This window comes from Dendropsophus ebraccatus, chromosome 8 (assembly GCF_027789765.1).
Source record: "Dendropsophus ebraccatus isolate aDenEbr1 chromosome 8, aDenEbr1.pat, whole genome shotgun sequence".
Lineage (NCBI taxonomy): Eukaryota > Metazoa > Chordata > Amphibia > Anura > Hylidae > Dendropsophus > Dendropsophus ebraccatus.
This window is the reverse complement of record NC_091461.1, coordinates 57,468,483-57,484,100: the sequence shown is the minus strand read 5'-3', so window position 1 is coordinate 57,484,100 and position 15,618 is coordinate 57,468,483. Positions and strand designations below refer to the sequence as shown.

Sequence of the window (15,618 nt, the reverse complement as noted above, 5' to 3'; positions counted from 1 at the left end):
AAGCTTCAGTACCAGCTGTGCTGTCTTTAGGTAAAGATCTTCTGCAGCATATCAGCAGGTTCATTGGGCTGATAGTGCCGCTTTAGGACATCTCCAATAGTTCCATAGACAACAAGTAGCGCGATGGTCCACGTGCTGACCCACCGCACCATTCAAAAGAAAATAGCTGGGGTCCTATTTGGGAGATCGCCAGGAGGGAGATTCTAGTGATCAGACCACCACAAATCTCACATTTATCCCCTATCCCATGGGCAAAGATCTCAGTCCAGAAACTCTCTCCGATTGTTAGATATACCATATTTCACTCTTTAGCTTAGTCTATCTGACAGCAAGAGTTAAAGGGGTACTCCAGCAGGGGAGCACTTTTTCGCTGGGACCAGGGACGAGGGGGCTGAGGGAAAAGACGTCCACTCACCTCCCCGGTTCCAGCGGTGGGTCCCGCATCACGGCGCTCCGGTGCCCGGTTCCCGGACGCTTCCTGGTGTCTGACGCGTGCCCGAGACGTGACGTCTCAGGTCCGCTCAGCCAGTCAGTGAAGGAGGCAAGATCTGAGCTGACTTAAAACGGATCCCGCCTCCTTCACTTAGTGGCTGAGTGGACGTGAGACGTCACGTATCGGGCACGCGTCAGACACCAGGAAGCGGCCAGGAACTGGGCATCGGAGCGCCGTGATGCGGGACCCGCCGCTGGAACCAGGAAGGTGAGTGGACGTCTTTTCCCTCAGCCACCTTGTCCCTGGTCCCAGCGAAAAAGTGCCCCCCCCCCCCGCTGGAGTACCCCTTTAAGATACCTTTAACTGTGCTTCTCCTGACTATATCTAGTGATCGGTGGGGTCTCAGGCCCTGATCAATCAAAAATTACATAGGGAGATATCTGCCTGACTTCACAGATAACGGCTCTGTGTAAAAGGGCCTTAACACTTTAGGGTAGCTTCACACGTACCGGATCCGCAGCTAATTTCATGCTGCGAGTTTGCAGCGAAATCCGCTGCGGATCCTGTACTGTGAAACTGAATGGGTCCCATACACACAGCGGATCTAGGCAGCGGATGAGGAGTGAGGGGAACCAGGAGAGTCACACACAGCCGCGGCGGTGAGCAGGTAATGTATGCTCGGGGTCGGGACTGTGGGTGGGCGGCCGGCCGGTGGCAGGGGGTTACAGGGGCCGGGTCCCATACACGCAGCAGATCCGCTGTGTGTATGGGACCCATTCAGCTTCACATTACAGGATCCACAGCGGATTTCGCTGCAAACTCGCAGCATGAAATCCGCTGCGGATCCGGTACGTGTGAAGCTACCCTAAAGATATGCAGCAGACTTTACATAGCAGAAAAAAAATTGTTCCATCTATCTGGCAATAAATTCCAGTACAGCTGAAATGGACAGTCACATATCTCTGCAACAAACCTACATTTTTGTACTTGACAATTTATATAGAGAAAAAAAATTATAAATAAAAATAAACACAAGAAAATGGAATCATCAATATAACACTTGCTTATGAGCTACGTTTTGTTCGATAATTACATGGCGGACACATCTAGTAAGGGCAAGGTGGTTAATTATTGACAGATTACGGCTATTTGTCAGCAGTTAGCCCCAATTAGTGGCTGAACTATGTTTACCATCTATTATATACTTGTGTGCACAAAAGGGACTTTGTAAATATCAGTTTACATCCTTAAGCTGGGTTCACACTATGTATATTTCAGGCAGTATTTGGTCCTCATGTCAGGTCCTCATAGCAACCAAAACCAGGAGTGGATTGAAAACACAGAAAGGATCTGTTCACACAATGTTGAAATTGAGTGGATGGCCGCCATATAACAGTAAATAACGGCCATTATTTCAATACCACAGCCGTTGTTTTAAAATAACAGCAAATATTTGCCATTAAATGATGGCCATCCACTCAATTACAACATTATGTGAACAGAGCCTTTCTGTGTTTTCAATCCACTCCTGGTTTTGGTTGCTATACAGCCTCACAAATACAGCCTCAAATATACATAGTGTATGTACTATATGAGGCTGGGTTCACACTATGTATATTTGAGGCTGTATTTGTGAGGCTGTATAGCAACCAAAACCAGGAGTGGATTGAAAACACAGAAAGGCTATGTTCACATAATGTTGTAATTGAGTGGATGGCCGTCATTTAATGGCAAATTTTTGCTGTTATTTTAAAACAACGGCTGTTATATTGAAATGATGGCAGTTATTTACCGTTATATGACGGCCATCCACTCAATTTCAACATTGTGTGAACAGAGCCTTTCTGTGTTTTCAATCCACTCCTGGTTTTGGTTGCTATGAGGACCTGACTTGAGGACCAAATACTGCCTGAAGTATACAGTGTGTGAACCCAGCCTTAGCATGCAAGGCCAATGACATATACAAGGCACATTCCAGGCAATTTTAGTAGTGTGACAGGGGTAGTCCTTTTAGCCTAAGACTACGGTTGGTTACACAGAGTGTAGTAGAATCAGGAAAAGTCCCCACAGGCATTGCTTGCACACCTTAACACTTTTTCAACAGTCCAATATATACAGACATCTATGGAGAAGGTGGAAATGGGATTAAGCAACCAGCACACAAAGATTTCTCCTAGAACCAAGCTAGAAAGATAGGCTCTCCTTAAAACAAAGATATACTTAGAGGGATGAATCCTGACCATTTGCACCATTCATAGCCAACTTAATACAATATGTTAAATAATTAAAAGGGAGTGTCATAGCCCCTGGCAACATCCAACAACATAAAGGCATGTTGGCTTGATATAACAGGGTCCTACAAGAGACTTCTTTATTATTCAGAGCGGAAATAATCTGCAAAAAGTAGCTCTGGTGGTCCATGTAATACCCCATATAATAACACATATCACCTACCCGACCTGTGGCAATCAGCTTATTTCTTGTTAACAGAACAGGTTCTCAAGATGTGGAGTTTTCCCACCACCACTATCTAGATCCCTAGCTTTTACTCTATGTAACAGCCAATCCCAGCTTTGTTGTCCATTTTATTGGCTGACGGCATTAATTGTCCATGTGATGAAGACGCAACATTACACAGCAGTAATGCGGGAACCTAGATTACAGTGATGATGGAATGCAGCAGAAACTAAAATGAAAATGCATAGAAAAGTTAATTTAAAAAAAAATTGGGCTTATTGAGAGTTTTACTAAAACCATTAAAATCTCTTATAAATCAAACAATTTCCAGTAAGTTGATTTGCATTTTTTGCCCCCCTGGATAAGAATTACAGCCTAGTTATGGTGCCATCTTTCCCAGACAAATCTGCCTATGCGAGCACAGGGTCTACATAGAATGACGACAGCCATTCAGACACCTGTGGGAGCTGTAGTGACCTCCATATTGGTTGTAACCCTTCTTCCCCTTAACCATAGCTAAACAATGCTCCACAAACTATTAAAAGCTTAAACTCCAGGTTATAAATGTTAAAAGGCAACAATTCTAAGAAGTGCTACTAAAACAGGAAAAAAATAAAACAAATATCACAAACATTTCACTCCAAATATTGAGCCCTAGGATAGTCAGTCACATCCTCAGTGTCTCACACCAGATTACTACAAAAAGTGAACAGATTGGTCAATGTGTCATCATCATCCTGAAATCTGATGGAGTTGAAAGAATTCCCAACTCATAGCAGATCACAGGGCTGCTAAATAATGTTCTGCCAGGAGGCAGCGAGACAACCGGGGACAAAGATTAATAAAGATGAAAACTCTGCTGTCATCCATTTGCATTTCAATGGCAATTGTGTATAGAACAATTCCTACCCTTAATTCCCATTGGTGACATGATCTTTCATACAATATTGACAGTGACGATGACAAGCTGCTAAGGGACTGGAAATGATCAGCTAATAGTGTGGAAAGTAATTTTTGGGTAATCTGTATGTGACTTGGACAAGTGGTTCATGATCATCTCCTTGAAGACGCAACGGTCAGAGCTTCTCGGGACAGAAGTGGTCTCATTGCAACAGTTACTTAGAAGCAGATTGAAAACTATATGATTCAAAATAAATTGATAAGTTTGCGGCTGACTTTATACATACATCATCTATTAGTATCTAGTAGGAAGATTGTACAGAACGGAGTCACGTTGTGAAGAGAAGTGCATGCACCTACCAGCTTTACAGGGATCCTTGTACTCCGTCTCCTCTGCGCTATCTTCCATTAAGTAGTCAAAGCCAAATTGATAATCCTGCCCCATGGCCAGGCAGATGCCCCACAGGACGGTCAGGGCTATAGATGTCAGTGTGCACAGCCTCCTCACATGGGATCCACAGCCACTCATTGCTGGAGGAGTCACAGGACAAGTTTGGAGGGAGGACACGGGAGTGCTGGTATAGAGGCTGTTCAGGCGGCTGAACCATTGACTGGTGGTCCCCCCCCCATGGTTCTAGTTATCTTGGTTCCTCCCTGGGCTGGGTTATAGCATGTGACTGCTGAGGGGGCAGGTTGAGCTGCACTACATAGTTAGAGGTAACCAGGAAGTCAGTCTCCTCAGCCGCCCACTCCCCTTAGGCTACAGAGTTGTGTTGTGTTTTCCTTACCTCATGTGCAGCATGGTGGACAGCGACACTCTGCTAGCCCGCCTGCAGGAGAGGATTTGTCTGGAGGCACTGCGTGGTTGGCCCTGCTGGTGGAAGCGGTCCCCCTGCTGCCTGACCCACTGGTCTTGATGCTCCGGCATTCCGAGCTTCGACCTGGCTGAGTCTCTCTCCACCTGCCTCTCGGAGAAGGTTACGTGGTAAACGTCCTGCTGGGGCTGGTAATCCCCGTCTTCTATGCCGGCTGCCAGCTCTCATCCTGTCTGCTGCTGTGCGGGCCTCTGCTTCCAGAGACACACGTGGTGCTGGGATCCCCCCTGCTACTGTGGGAAGCACACCTGCTAGTGTGGCGCCTAATTCAAATATAGCCTCCACCAGCACTACTGCTGTGGCCTGTAGTTTTCCCCCTGATTGTCCCTCGGTCTCCTGCTTCTCTCCCCTCTCCTCCCCCTGTCAGCCAACAGTCTCCGTTTTGCGCACTGATTTGGAAGGCAGGCTGTTTCTTCCAGTGCTGCTGTCCAACCCCCACCTCCCCCTCTGCATGTAGCTCCTGCTAACCGTGAGAATGTGGCAGACTCCACTGCTGAAGGAAGTTCAGGAGAGTTTTATGATGCAAATTACATACCTAGTTCCCAGCCTCCTGTATCTCATAACATGCTCCCTTATAGAAGGAGCAGGTGTACCTGTAGAGTAGTTACTTCAGTATCCCGAAGGCACTTCTACTCTCCTTCTTCTAGTTCTACTTCTGATGCCCTCCACCCACCGCTCTATTTCTAGGTCATGTAGGCATTCATGCCAACTCAGACGCAGCGACAAGCGTTCCCACAGATTGCACAGATCTAGGCGATCGTCCTCATCGTGTTTGTCTTCAGGGGATCATCATCGCAGATCGAGTAGGAGGGACAACAGCCAGGGACGTACAAGGCGCAGCAGTGGCGATGTTAGACTTGAGTCCCCTTCTGCTGGAAGGTCCGGACTTGCCGGCATTGTTCAACCAGTTCTGTTGCCTTCACAAGATGTTAGTGGCCCCACTCCTCTTTGACTCTCAGATGGTGAGTTGTCAAGCCTGGGAGCATGGACTAATTCTTCTGGTCTAGTTAACAAACAGATGGGGATATGTCTATTTTAAGGAATGTATTGAGTAAAGTTATGATCAGGAGGTATCAGGTCAAGTGTCAGAGGTTCCCCCAGGGGTGGTAAATGCAACGGCTGCACCAGTATCCATTTAGGCATGTTTAAGGATGCTTATCTTTGTGGTTTGGCTCCTTTGGGCACCCATCTTTCTATGGAAATTAGATAAAAGACTATTGCACAAGAATAAATAGACTTATGGTCATTGATATCCCCTGATTATGTATCAGTTGATAAAGAGAAGAAATTTGAGAGAAGAGATGATAAAAAGGCAGAAGGCAGAGCTCCTCATTGAAGTTGGGGGGAAAAATTTTAATAAAGTATTGTATTGCCCCCCAAAAGTTATACAAATTACCAATATACGCTTATTACGGGAAATGTTTATAAAGTGCTTTTTTTTCCCTGCACTTACTACTGCATCAAGGCTTCACTTCCTGGATAACATGGTGATGTCACGACCCGACTCCCAGAGCTGTGCGGGCTGTGGCTGCTGGAGAGGATGATGGCAGAGGGATGCTTAGTATCCCTCCAGTGCCCTGTGTCCCTCAGTGTCCCCTGCTATCATCCTCTCCAGCAGCCACAGCCAGCACAGCTCTGGGAGTCGGGTCGTGACATCACGGTGTTATCCAGTAAGTGAAGCCTTGATGCAGTAGTAAGTGCAGGGAAAAAAGCACTTTATGTGCATTTCCCATAATAAGTGTGTATTGGTAATTTGTCTAACTTTTGAGGGACAATACTTTAATAAAAAATTTTTACCGGACTTCTCCTTTAACCTCTTAACGACGCAGGACAAGTATACTTGCCCTGCAGCCTTTAAGGGTAAACAGAGAGGGCTCCCAATGTGAGCCCTCTCTGCAGCCTGCAGTCCCCGGTTACTATGTGCAGCTGGGGACTGCATGTATTAGCTAGTGATGAGCGAACTTGCCGGATTTCTGGTTCGTTTCTGGTTCGTTCCCGCTGTCTGCTCGCTCTGTGCAGCAAGTGGACACAGCGCAAGGAACGCCTGGAAAACTGAGATACAGCCATTGGCTGTATCCCAGTTTTCTAGGCGTTCCTTACGCTGTATCCACCCACTGCACGGAGCGAGCAGACAGCGGGAATCAGACGCCAAGATTTCTGGTTCATACGAACCAGAAATCTGGTAAGTTTGCTCATCTCTAGTATTAGCTAATATGGCCAATTGCTGCTCCATGCTAATTAAATATTTAAATAATGGTGCCTAATGGGGGGATCTCCCCCTGCGATGAGATCGCGGAGGGGAGATCCTTCTACTGAGCCGGCTAGGGCTCAGCGTCGAAATGGCGCTGATCTTGGCTCTGCAATCAGTGTATCTGGTCTGCTGCAGACCAGAATAATAGAGCACTGATCTGATGGATCAGTACTCTATTATATACACAGCATTGATCTCAATGGGAGATCAGTGCTGTGTATATAGAAGTCCCCTCCCCTAATAAAAGTTTAAATCACCCCACTTTTCCCATTTTATAAATAAATAAATAAACATATTTGCTATTGACGCATGTGTAATCGCCCAAACTATTAAATTATTACATTTTTGATTTTGCATGGTAAACCCTCAGGTGGCACAGGACAATATGGACAACATGGCTGGTCCTTTTGAAGTCCCGCCAGTGTAGAATCTTCATCTCTCTTCTTTGGGTTTAGTCCCAAAGAAGGAGGTGAGCAGTAGAAGTTTAGAATGATCCATCATTTGTTCTTTCCACAGGGGAATTGGGTAAATGACAATATTTCTCCAGAGGAGGCGGTGATGACATATGTGTCATTCGATAGGGCTCTGCGACTTATTGAGTGACGGGGGCATGGGGCCCTGCTCGGCAAGTCTGATATTGAATCTGCTTTCCACCTCCTCCTGATTAATGCTGCTTGTTTTCATTTGTTGGGTTGCCAGCTGGACGGTCAGATATATACGTTGCCATGTGCTTACCCATAATCGATTTCTTGGAATGGGTATTCGTTTCAAATAGGGCATTCTTCCACTATCTTGACAATTTTCTGTTTGTTGGTCTGCCTGGATCAAATGAACGTGCCAGGGTCAAGGACGTGTTTAATTTTTTCATGGCCAAGTTCGAGATCCCGGTGGGACAAGACAAAACAGAAGGTCCGACTACATGTTTATCATTTCTGGGTATTCAGATAGATACATCTCGTATGGTAGTTAGTTTGCTGCCTTAAAAACTGGCCTTGTTATTATCTACCATTGACAAGTTTCTCTTGGTCAAAAAAGTAAAATTAAGTTGGCGTCAATCATTGTTAGGTCTTCTCACATTCTCTCAGAATTATGCCTATGGGCCGGGTCTTCTTACGTCGTTTGTCTTTGGCAACGGTAGGAATAAGACAGAAATCTCATTATATTTGTTTAATAACATGGCATTCCTTTTTGTAGGAGCACAATGGTACATCCTGCTTTAGAGAAACTGAGTTGAATAATAGAGATTTTCAACTATTTCAACACGGATGCAGCTGGCAGTCATGGTTTTGCGTCTGTCTTCAGGGTTCAGTGGTCCACAGAGGCCTGGTCACAAGCATGGCACAAATCAGATCTTACTAAGTACATGAAATAGCTTGAACTCTACCCAACAGTGGTGGCAGTAGACTTGTGGGACAAGCAGATGTCAAACAATAGGGTTCATTTTTGGTCAGATAATATGATTGTGGTGTATGCAGTGAACAACTTGACATCTTCATTATTACCTGTACTAGTGTTATTGAGACAATTGGTTTTTAAGTGTTTGAAATTTAACATTGTTTTCAGGGCAAAACATCTACCTGAAGATTATAATTGTGTATGTTACTCCTGTATCCACTGGCCTTATTTCAGGGACCTGCAACCGGGAGTGGAAGCGGAGGGAGAGCCATGCCCGTGTCCTGTAGGAGTTGGTGGTGAACAACTTTGGCCTTTAATCCAGTCTTCTCTTACAACGACGACCTGAGCAAATCATGGTAAGGCGTGGTCTGAATGGCTGGAGTGTGCATCAGGGCATGATCGCTTAAAGCGACTTTGTACCCACAATCTGACCCCCCCCAAACCACTTTTACCTTCAGATAGCTGCTTTTAACCCAAGATCTGTCCTGCGGTCCGTTTGGCAGGTGATGCAGTTAGTGGCTTAGAATATCTTTGCCCTAACTTTTATTCACTAAATAACACACAATACAAAGTTATACAACTTTGTAATGTGTGTTATTTAGGTGAATGGCCCTCTTCCCCATGTTTCCCCCACCCCGGAAGTGTTGGTGCATTATACTTACGCGTTCACTGTCGACCCCGGCCGCCATCTTGTGTCGACAACGTCATCTTCGGGAGGCCGGCCGAACCGCTCCCGCCGTCCCTCATGCCGCCACACCTCTGCCGCGTCATCAGCTGCTCTGCCGCGATTGGCTGAGCATAACTGTGCTCAGAGGGGGGCCGGCATGAGGGACGGCCAGAGCGGTTCGGCTGAACTCCCGAAGATGACGTCGTCCACACAAGATGGCGGCCGGAGTCAACAGTGAACACGTAAGTATAATGCACCAACACTTCCGGGGTGGGGGAAACACGGGGAAGGGGGCCATTCACCTAAATAACACACATTACAAAGTTGTATAACTTTGTATTGTGTGTTATTTAGTGAATAAAACTTAAACGCCGCACTACCCCTTTAACCTGCCCCCTTAGCAGTCACATGCTATGAACTAGCCGAGGAAGGAACCAAGATAATTAAAACTATGGGTGGGGGGTCAGGGGGTATAACTTTGTAATGTGTGTTATTTAGTGAATAAAAGTTAAACGCCGCACTACCCCTTCAAGCTGCACTACATAGTTAGAAGTAACCAGGAAGTCAGTCTCTTCAGCCACCCCACCACTTAGGCTACAGAGCTGTGTTTTGTTTGCCTCCCTTCCTGTTAAAGGAGAAGTCAAGCAAAAGTTTTTGTTAAAGTTTTGTATTGCCCCCCAAAAGTTATACAAATCACCAATAAACACTTATTACGGGAAATGCTTATAAAGTGCTTTTTCCCTGCACTTACTACTGCATCAAGGCTTCACTTCTGGATAACATGGTGATGTCACGACTTGACTTCCAGAGCTGTGCGGGCTGTGGCTGCTGGAGAGGATGATGGCAGGGGGGGGGGGGGGACACTGAGGGACACAGGGCACTGGAGGGACCCTGCCATCATCCTCTCCAGCCACAGCCGCACAGCTCTGGGAGTCGGGTCGTGACATCACCATGTTATCCAGGAAGTGAAGCCTTGATGCAGTAGTAAGTGCAGGGAAAAAGCACTTTATAAGCATTTCCCGTAATAAGTGTATATTGGTGATTTGTATAACTTTTGGGGGGCAATACAATACTCAAAAAAAAAATTCACCAGACTTCTTCTTTAAATAGCACTTTATCATTGTATTATATGGTTTGTAATATGTTTTTGTTTGTCACAGCTGGCGCAGGGGAGGACCTTGCAGGAAAGAGTGAAAATCAAGAAAATTCGCTAAAGGAACCTGACAAATCAACACCGTTGGAGCAGTGACTAGGCATTTAGGGTGATGTTTTGTGCAGGTGCTTTCCAGAAAATGTTCCAAAAGTCTTCCTTTTGCTTTAGATATGTTTAAATAAATAAAGCTGTGGTCTACCCCTATGCTTTAAAAGGTTATTTGGTGGCAGTCTTTATTAATTTATGTTTTCATGAGTGTTATTAGGATTAATTCATCCAGCCCCTGGGTTAGTGCTGGGTACCAGCCGTCTGCTTTGTGTAATGGGGGAAAGGCTGGGGCTGCAGGTGGGCTGATATGTTGGGGTGACAGAGCACAGCACGCTGTACAATACCAGCAAATAACCAAGCATGAGCGCCTAACCATGCACATCGCCCTATATAACACCGGCACACCACACAGAATAAGTGCCTAACCGGGTGTAACACTGGCACACTACCTGGTATGAGCACCAAACCGTGCACAGTGCCCTGTATAACACTGGCACACCACACAGTATGAGCACCTAACAGTGCACAACACCCTGTATACCACCGGAACACTATACAGTATGAACGCATAACTGTGCCCGGGGTCTTGTATAACACTGACACACCACACAGTATGAGCGAGTAACTGTACACAGTTCCCTGTATAAGACTGGCACATAACTGAGCATGAGCACCAAAATGTGCCCAGCACCCTATATAACTACGGCACACCACACAGTATGAGTAACCGTGTATAGTTCCTGTATAACACCAGCACATAACCAAGCATAAGCATATGACCGTGCACAGCACCCTGTGTAACATCGGCAAATACCACAGTATGATGGCATAACCTTGCACAGCACAATCAGGGTTGCTTTAACTATAGGGCAGATGGTGCATTTGCACCAGGCTCACTTGCTTGAAGTCACATGACAGCCATTTACAGGGCCCTCATGTGTTGCCCAAGCCCCAAATTAATTCAGCCTACCTCTAAAGTTTTTCTGCCCCTGCCTCCTGTGGCCAGCGGGCATAGCAATGACAACAGCCGCGGCCTCTAGCAGGGCTCTATGGCCTGGCCCGCACCATCTACCGCCTGTCCTTTGTAGCGCCTGGCACTCATTGATTGGATGCGTGTGCCAAAACATGCCACTGAAGTCAGTAAGATCAGCTGCAGGTTGCCACCCCTCTCTGTTAGGTGCCCAAACAGCAGGAGATAGAATGGGAGATGTTTTCACTGAACCATTGTAAAAGAAAAATGATGCAGTCGCCCCTAGCAACCAATCAGATTCCAGCTCCCTTTGAAAAAGAAAGAAGTGGTAGTAATCATATTGGTGGTAGTAATCCTATTGGTTGCTAATGCTTCAGTATACCTTCCCAACTACCATTGTTGTGTGTGTGTGGAGGGGTGTGTGGTCAGACACTGTGAGGACAGTCTCCCATTCATTTCTATGCGGTAGTCTTCCCCATCCCCCTCCTCTCCTGTACATTTGGCATGGATGGGACCTTTGCTCTAACCTCACTCATTGATTGCATCCAATCAATGAGTGCCAGGCGCTACAAAGGACAGGCGGTAGATGGTGCGGGCCAGGCCATAGAGCCCTGCTAGAGGCCGCGGCTGCTGTCATTGCTATGCCCGCTGGCCATTTGGAAGTCACCAATTTGGGGACACACAGTTCAGGCTTTTGGAAGTCTATAGAGGACAGACAGATAGACGGACAGACGGACAGACAGACATTCATTTTTATTGTATAGATGTATCACATCATCTGTCATGTAATAAGCTACTGCAAACAGGGGCCATAGTGATGAATCTAAGGAACAAATCCAATTATCGCCTCTCGCCTTAACCTTTTCACATTCTCTGTGTGATCTGAAGAGAGATGACAGAACAAGAAATAGGTGTGGATGACTATCAGTTGGTGTGATTGGAAAAAGATTAAAGTCAATGTCAAAGAAGACAACAAAATGTAGATCTCCGGTAGTCAGACATAAGTCAAAAGAAATATTAAATATGTACCCCAAGAGCCACAACTGGGTCCTGGCCACTGTGTTATATATCTTGGAGCTTGGACTGGAAATGCTTGGAGCATGTATTAGTCTCACAATACACGCCTAGTGCAGAATGCTGGATTTTCCCCAAGAGTGAACATATTTGGGCTGCTGTGAAAGTTACGTCCCCTTCTAAAGTTTCCTCCAAACAGCAGCATTCCCAGCCACCTGGCTGTGCGGGAAACTACAGCTGGCCTCATTCAGTACACCCGCACCGAGTCTCCGTCAGCACCCTAATTGTCATATTATAATTATCATATGTCATCATTTTATGAAAGGAGAATTCCCCTTCAACAGCCCAGCTAGATATTCATTATTTTTTGTGTAATGTTATTTAGACATCCATCTACAGCTAGCCACCACCCCCCACCCCCATAAACACACCATGTTTTGCAATGGTACTATATGCTATAATACAGGTCACATGTGCAATATAAGGCCCCATTCACACGTCCGTGTCAGTTTTTACTGTCAGGAAATCCTGATCAGGAGACCTCAAATGTCATCAGGAAAGTATCAGGATTTCCTGACAGTAATCCGTTTTTACCTTCAGGAAACCATCAGGAATGACCTTCAGGATTTCCTGATGAGAAGAAAAATAGGACATGTATTTCTGCAAACTGGTGGTCTGATGGTCACAGCTTGCAGAATTACAACTCCCATCATGCTTGGCTGACAGGTCATGATGGAAGTTGTACTTCTGCAGTCTGTGGTCACCCAGGTTACAGGACATGATGGGAGTTGTACTTCTGCAACCTTGATGGCCACAGGCTGCAGAAGTACAACCTACCATCATGACTTGTCAGCAGGACATGGTGGGAGTTGTACTTCTGCAACCTGGATGGCCACAGGCTGCAGAAGTACAACTCCCATCATGGCCTGTCAGCAAGGCATGGTGGGAGTTGTACTTCTGCAACCTGGATGGCCACAGGCTGCAGAAGTACAACTCCCATCATGACTTGTCAGCAGGACATGGTGGGAGTTGTACTTCTGCAACCTGGATGGCCACAGGCTGCAGAAGTACAACTCCCATCATGACCTGTCAGCAGGGCATTATGGGAGTTTTAATCTCACCTGGCCTGGTCTACTGGCCGCCAGGTGGGGGGGGGGACCGGTGGTGCCGCGGGGGGGTGCGGGGGTGCCGCGAGTGGCCGCGGGGGTGCTGCGAGTGGCCGCGGGGGGGGGCTTGCCGGGGTGCCGCGAGAGGCCGCGGGGGGGGGGGGGGGTTGCCGGGGTGCCACGAGTGGCCACGGGGGGTACCTGCAGACAAGGCGGCGGATGAAGAGGCAGCAGGAGGCCGGGGCAGAGGCGGAAGGTGGTCCGGGTGAGTGGAACTCCGGACGCTTTCCTGATGTGCATAGACTCCTACTCCTTCGTCCAGGCCGAAAATAGGACCGGTTCTTAAAAATCCGGTCCTATTTTCCGGAACGGACACCCTTCCGGAAAAGGGGGATAGAAAGGGAATCTGGTATGGAAAGGGGGACAGGAGATTGACTGGGGAGAGGACAGGGAGGGGAAGAAGGGTAACAGGATGTAGGTTATAAAACAAAACAGGTCAACAAACAAATCACAGAATTCGAGACATGTCCTGCATTGGGAAATCAAATATAGTACTGAACAGAGCAAATCCTAATGAGGTTCCTCATGAGGCTATAATTTAGAAACTCAGTACGGGGTATAATACCACCTATATAAGATCTTACGGGGCGCTTCCAGGTGATTAGCGCACTTAGAAACCGTACATGGGAGCTAAAACACAAAGTTCCACTGCGCTGCCGAGAATGATTTTCCCAGATCTGATTCCTACTTTAACTGAAATGGCAACTGAGTGGGCGCCATCAGTAATATTATGCTAGAAAAGGCTTGGGAGATACCTTTGTTAACCAATTTAGAGTTGTAAAAGTAACGTTCATAAACTGTCTGAGGCGGATCCCACCCCAAGCTGGACAGGAGGTGGCACAACCGCAAGTACTTAAAGTGACACTGTCACCCCCTTTGTGCATTCTGACATCTCTACACTGGTATAAAGGGTAAATTTAACTGCAGATTGTGTTAAGTGGGCCACTAAGACCCGCCCACAATGCCACAGTTGGCCCCACCCCCTCGCCGGCCATTGGAACAGGCTGGCCGAAAGGTCTAGACCCCACCCCCTTTATGTCGGACAACCAATGGGCGTCGAGGGGGCGGCCAATGGTACCGTTGTAGGCGGGGCTAAGTGGCGCTAATGCCGCGAGGCCACACCCACTTAATACAATCTGCAGTTGATAAAAGGACACTTTTTACTTGAACAAACACCATGACGTATGATATGAAATAAGGTATTAAAAAACGCTAAATTTACCCTTTACACCTGTGTAAAGATGTCAGAATGCACAAAGGGGGTGACAGTGTCACTTTAAAGAATTCCCTGTTGGACAAGGCATTAGTGATGAGCGAGCATGCTCGTCCGAGCTTGGTACTCGATCGAGTATTAGGGTACTCGATGGTACTCGTTACTCGGACGAGCATCTCGCAATACTCGAGAAAATCTCATGATCCGTTTCCTGTAAGTTTGGGCGCTATTTCTCAGCCAATAAACATGCAGGAGACTCTTTGGTACATCCTGCGATCACGTGGGACCCATACATGTCGAAAGCATCGATTGGTTGGCCAGATCAGATGACCCAGCCATATAAAACGCGCAGCCGGCAGTGCTCGCTTTAGACGCATGCTGTGAGAGATTAGGGACAGAGCTGCTGCTTTTCAGGGAGAGCGTCAGTGTAGGATTTAGCGTTCCAGTAAGCAGGGAATACTAGCAATACAAACAGCCCTTTTCAGGGCTTAAAAGCGTTTTTTAATAGTATTACTACAGACTGCTGGCTGGGACTTGCAGTGCTGCTACCACGATTTCAGCAGCACACTGTGGTAATCGGCTGCTGGCAGAAAGGGGACATTAGGTGATGCATACAGACCCCTAAGAAGTGCTCAGTGTACTCCTTTTTGATTTTGTGGCTGGTGGTGCTGCTGTACTACATTGGATTGCTGGGATTTGTAGTACACCTGCATAGAACCTCACTGCTCATTGGAGAGAGTGTGTCTAGGTCCAGCCACTACCACATTGTACCGTACAGCCCCCCTAAACTAGTGGGTACTACACTTTATTGCTGGGATTTGTAGTACACCTGCATAAAACTTCACTGCTCATTGTACGGGGGTATCACAGAGTGTGTATCTAGGTCCAGCCACTGCCACATTGTACCGTACAGCCCCCCCTAAACTAGTGGGTACTACACTGTATTGCTGGGATTTGTAGTACACCTGCATAAAACTTCACTGCTCATTGTAAGGGGGTATCACAGAGTGTGTATCTAGGTCCAGCCACTACCACATTGTACCGTACAGCCCCCCCTAAACTAGTGGGTACTACAC

The 15,618-nt window shown here is 46.8% G+C and overlaps 1 protein-coding gene and 1 long non-coding RNA gene across 6 annotated transcripts in view; one reads left to right on the top strand and one right to left on the bottom strand.

Annotated features, from left to right (window-relative positions):
• The window catches only part of TLL2 (tolloid like 2), a 107,108-nt gene extending 102,319 nt beyond the window's left edge, over positions 1–4,789 (bottom strand). For both annotated transcript variants that reach the window (XM_069980485.1, XM_069980486.1), the window contains exon 1: positions 4,151–4,789. In XM_069980485.1, coding sequence (XP_069836586.1) covers positions 4,151–4,319 — 169 coding nt within the window. In that variant the 5' untranslated portion in view covers positions 4,320–4,789. The remainder of the gene's footprint in view (positions 1–4,150) is intronic.
• LOC138799387 (uncharacterized) lies at positions 4,475–10,350 on the top strand. Of its 4 annotated transcripts, none has more exons than XR_011364254.1 (4): positions 4,475–4,507; positions 5,353–5,627; positions 8,546–8,667; positions 10,139–10,350. It is a non-coding gene; the product is annotated as an uncharacterized lncRNA (long non-coding RNA). The 4 variants fall into 4 exon arrangements; XR_011364252.1 differs by lacking the exon at positions 4,475–4,507 and adding an exon at positions 4,514–4,775; XR_011364251.1 differs by lacking the exon at positions 4,475–4,507 and having other exon boundaries at positions 4,514–5,627.
• Positions 10,351–15,618: the final 5,268 nt, after the last annotated feature.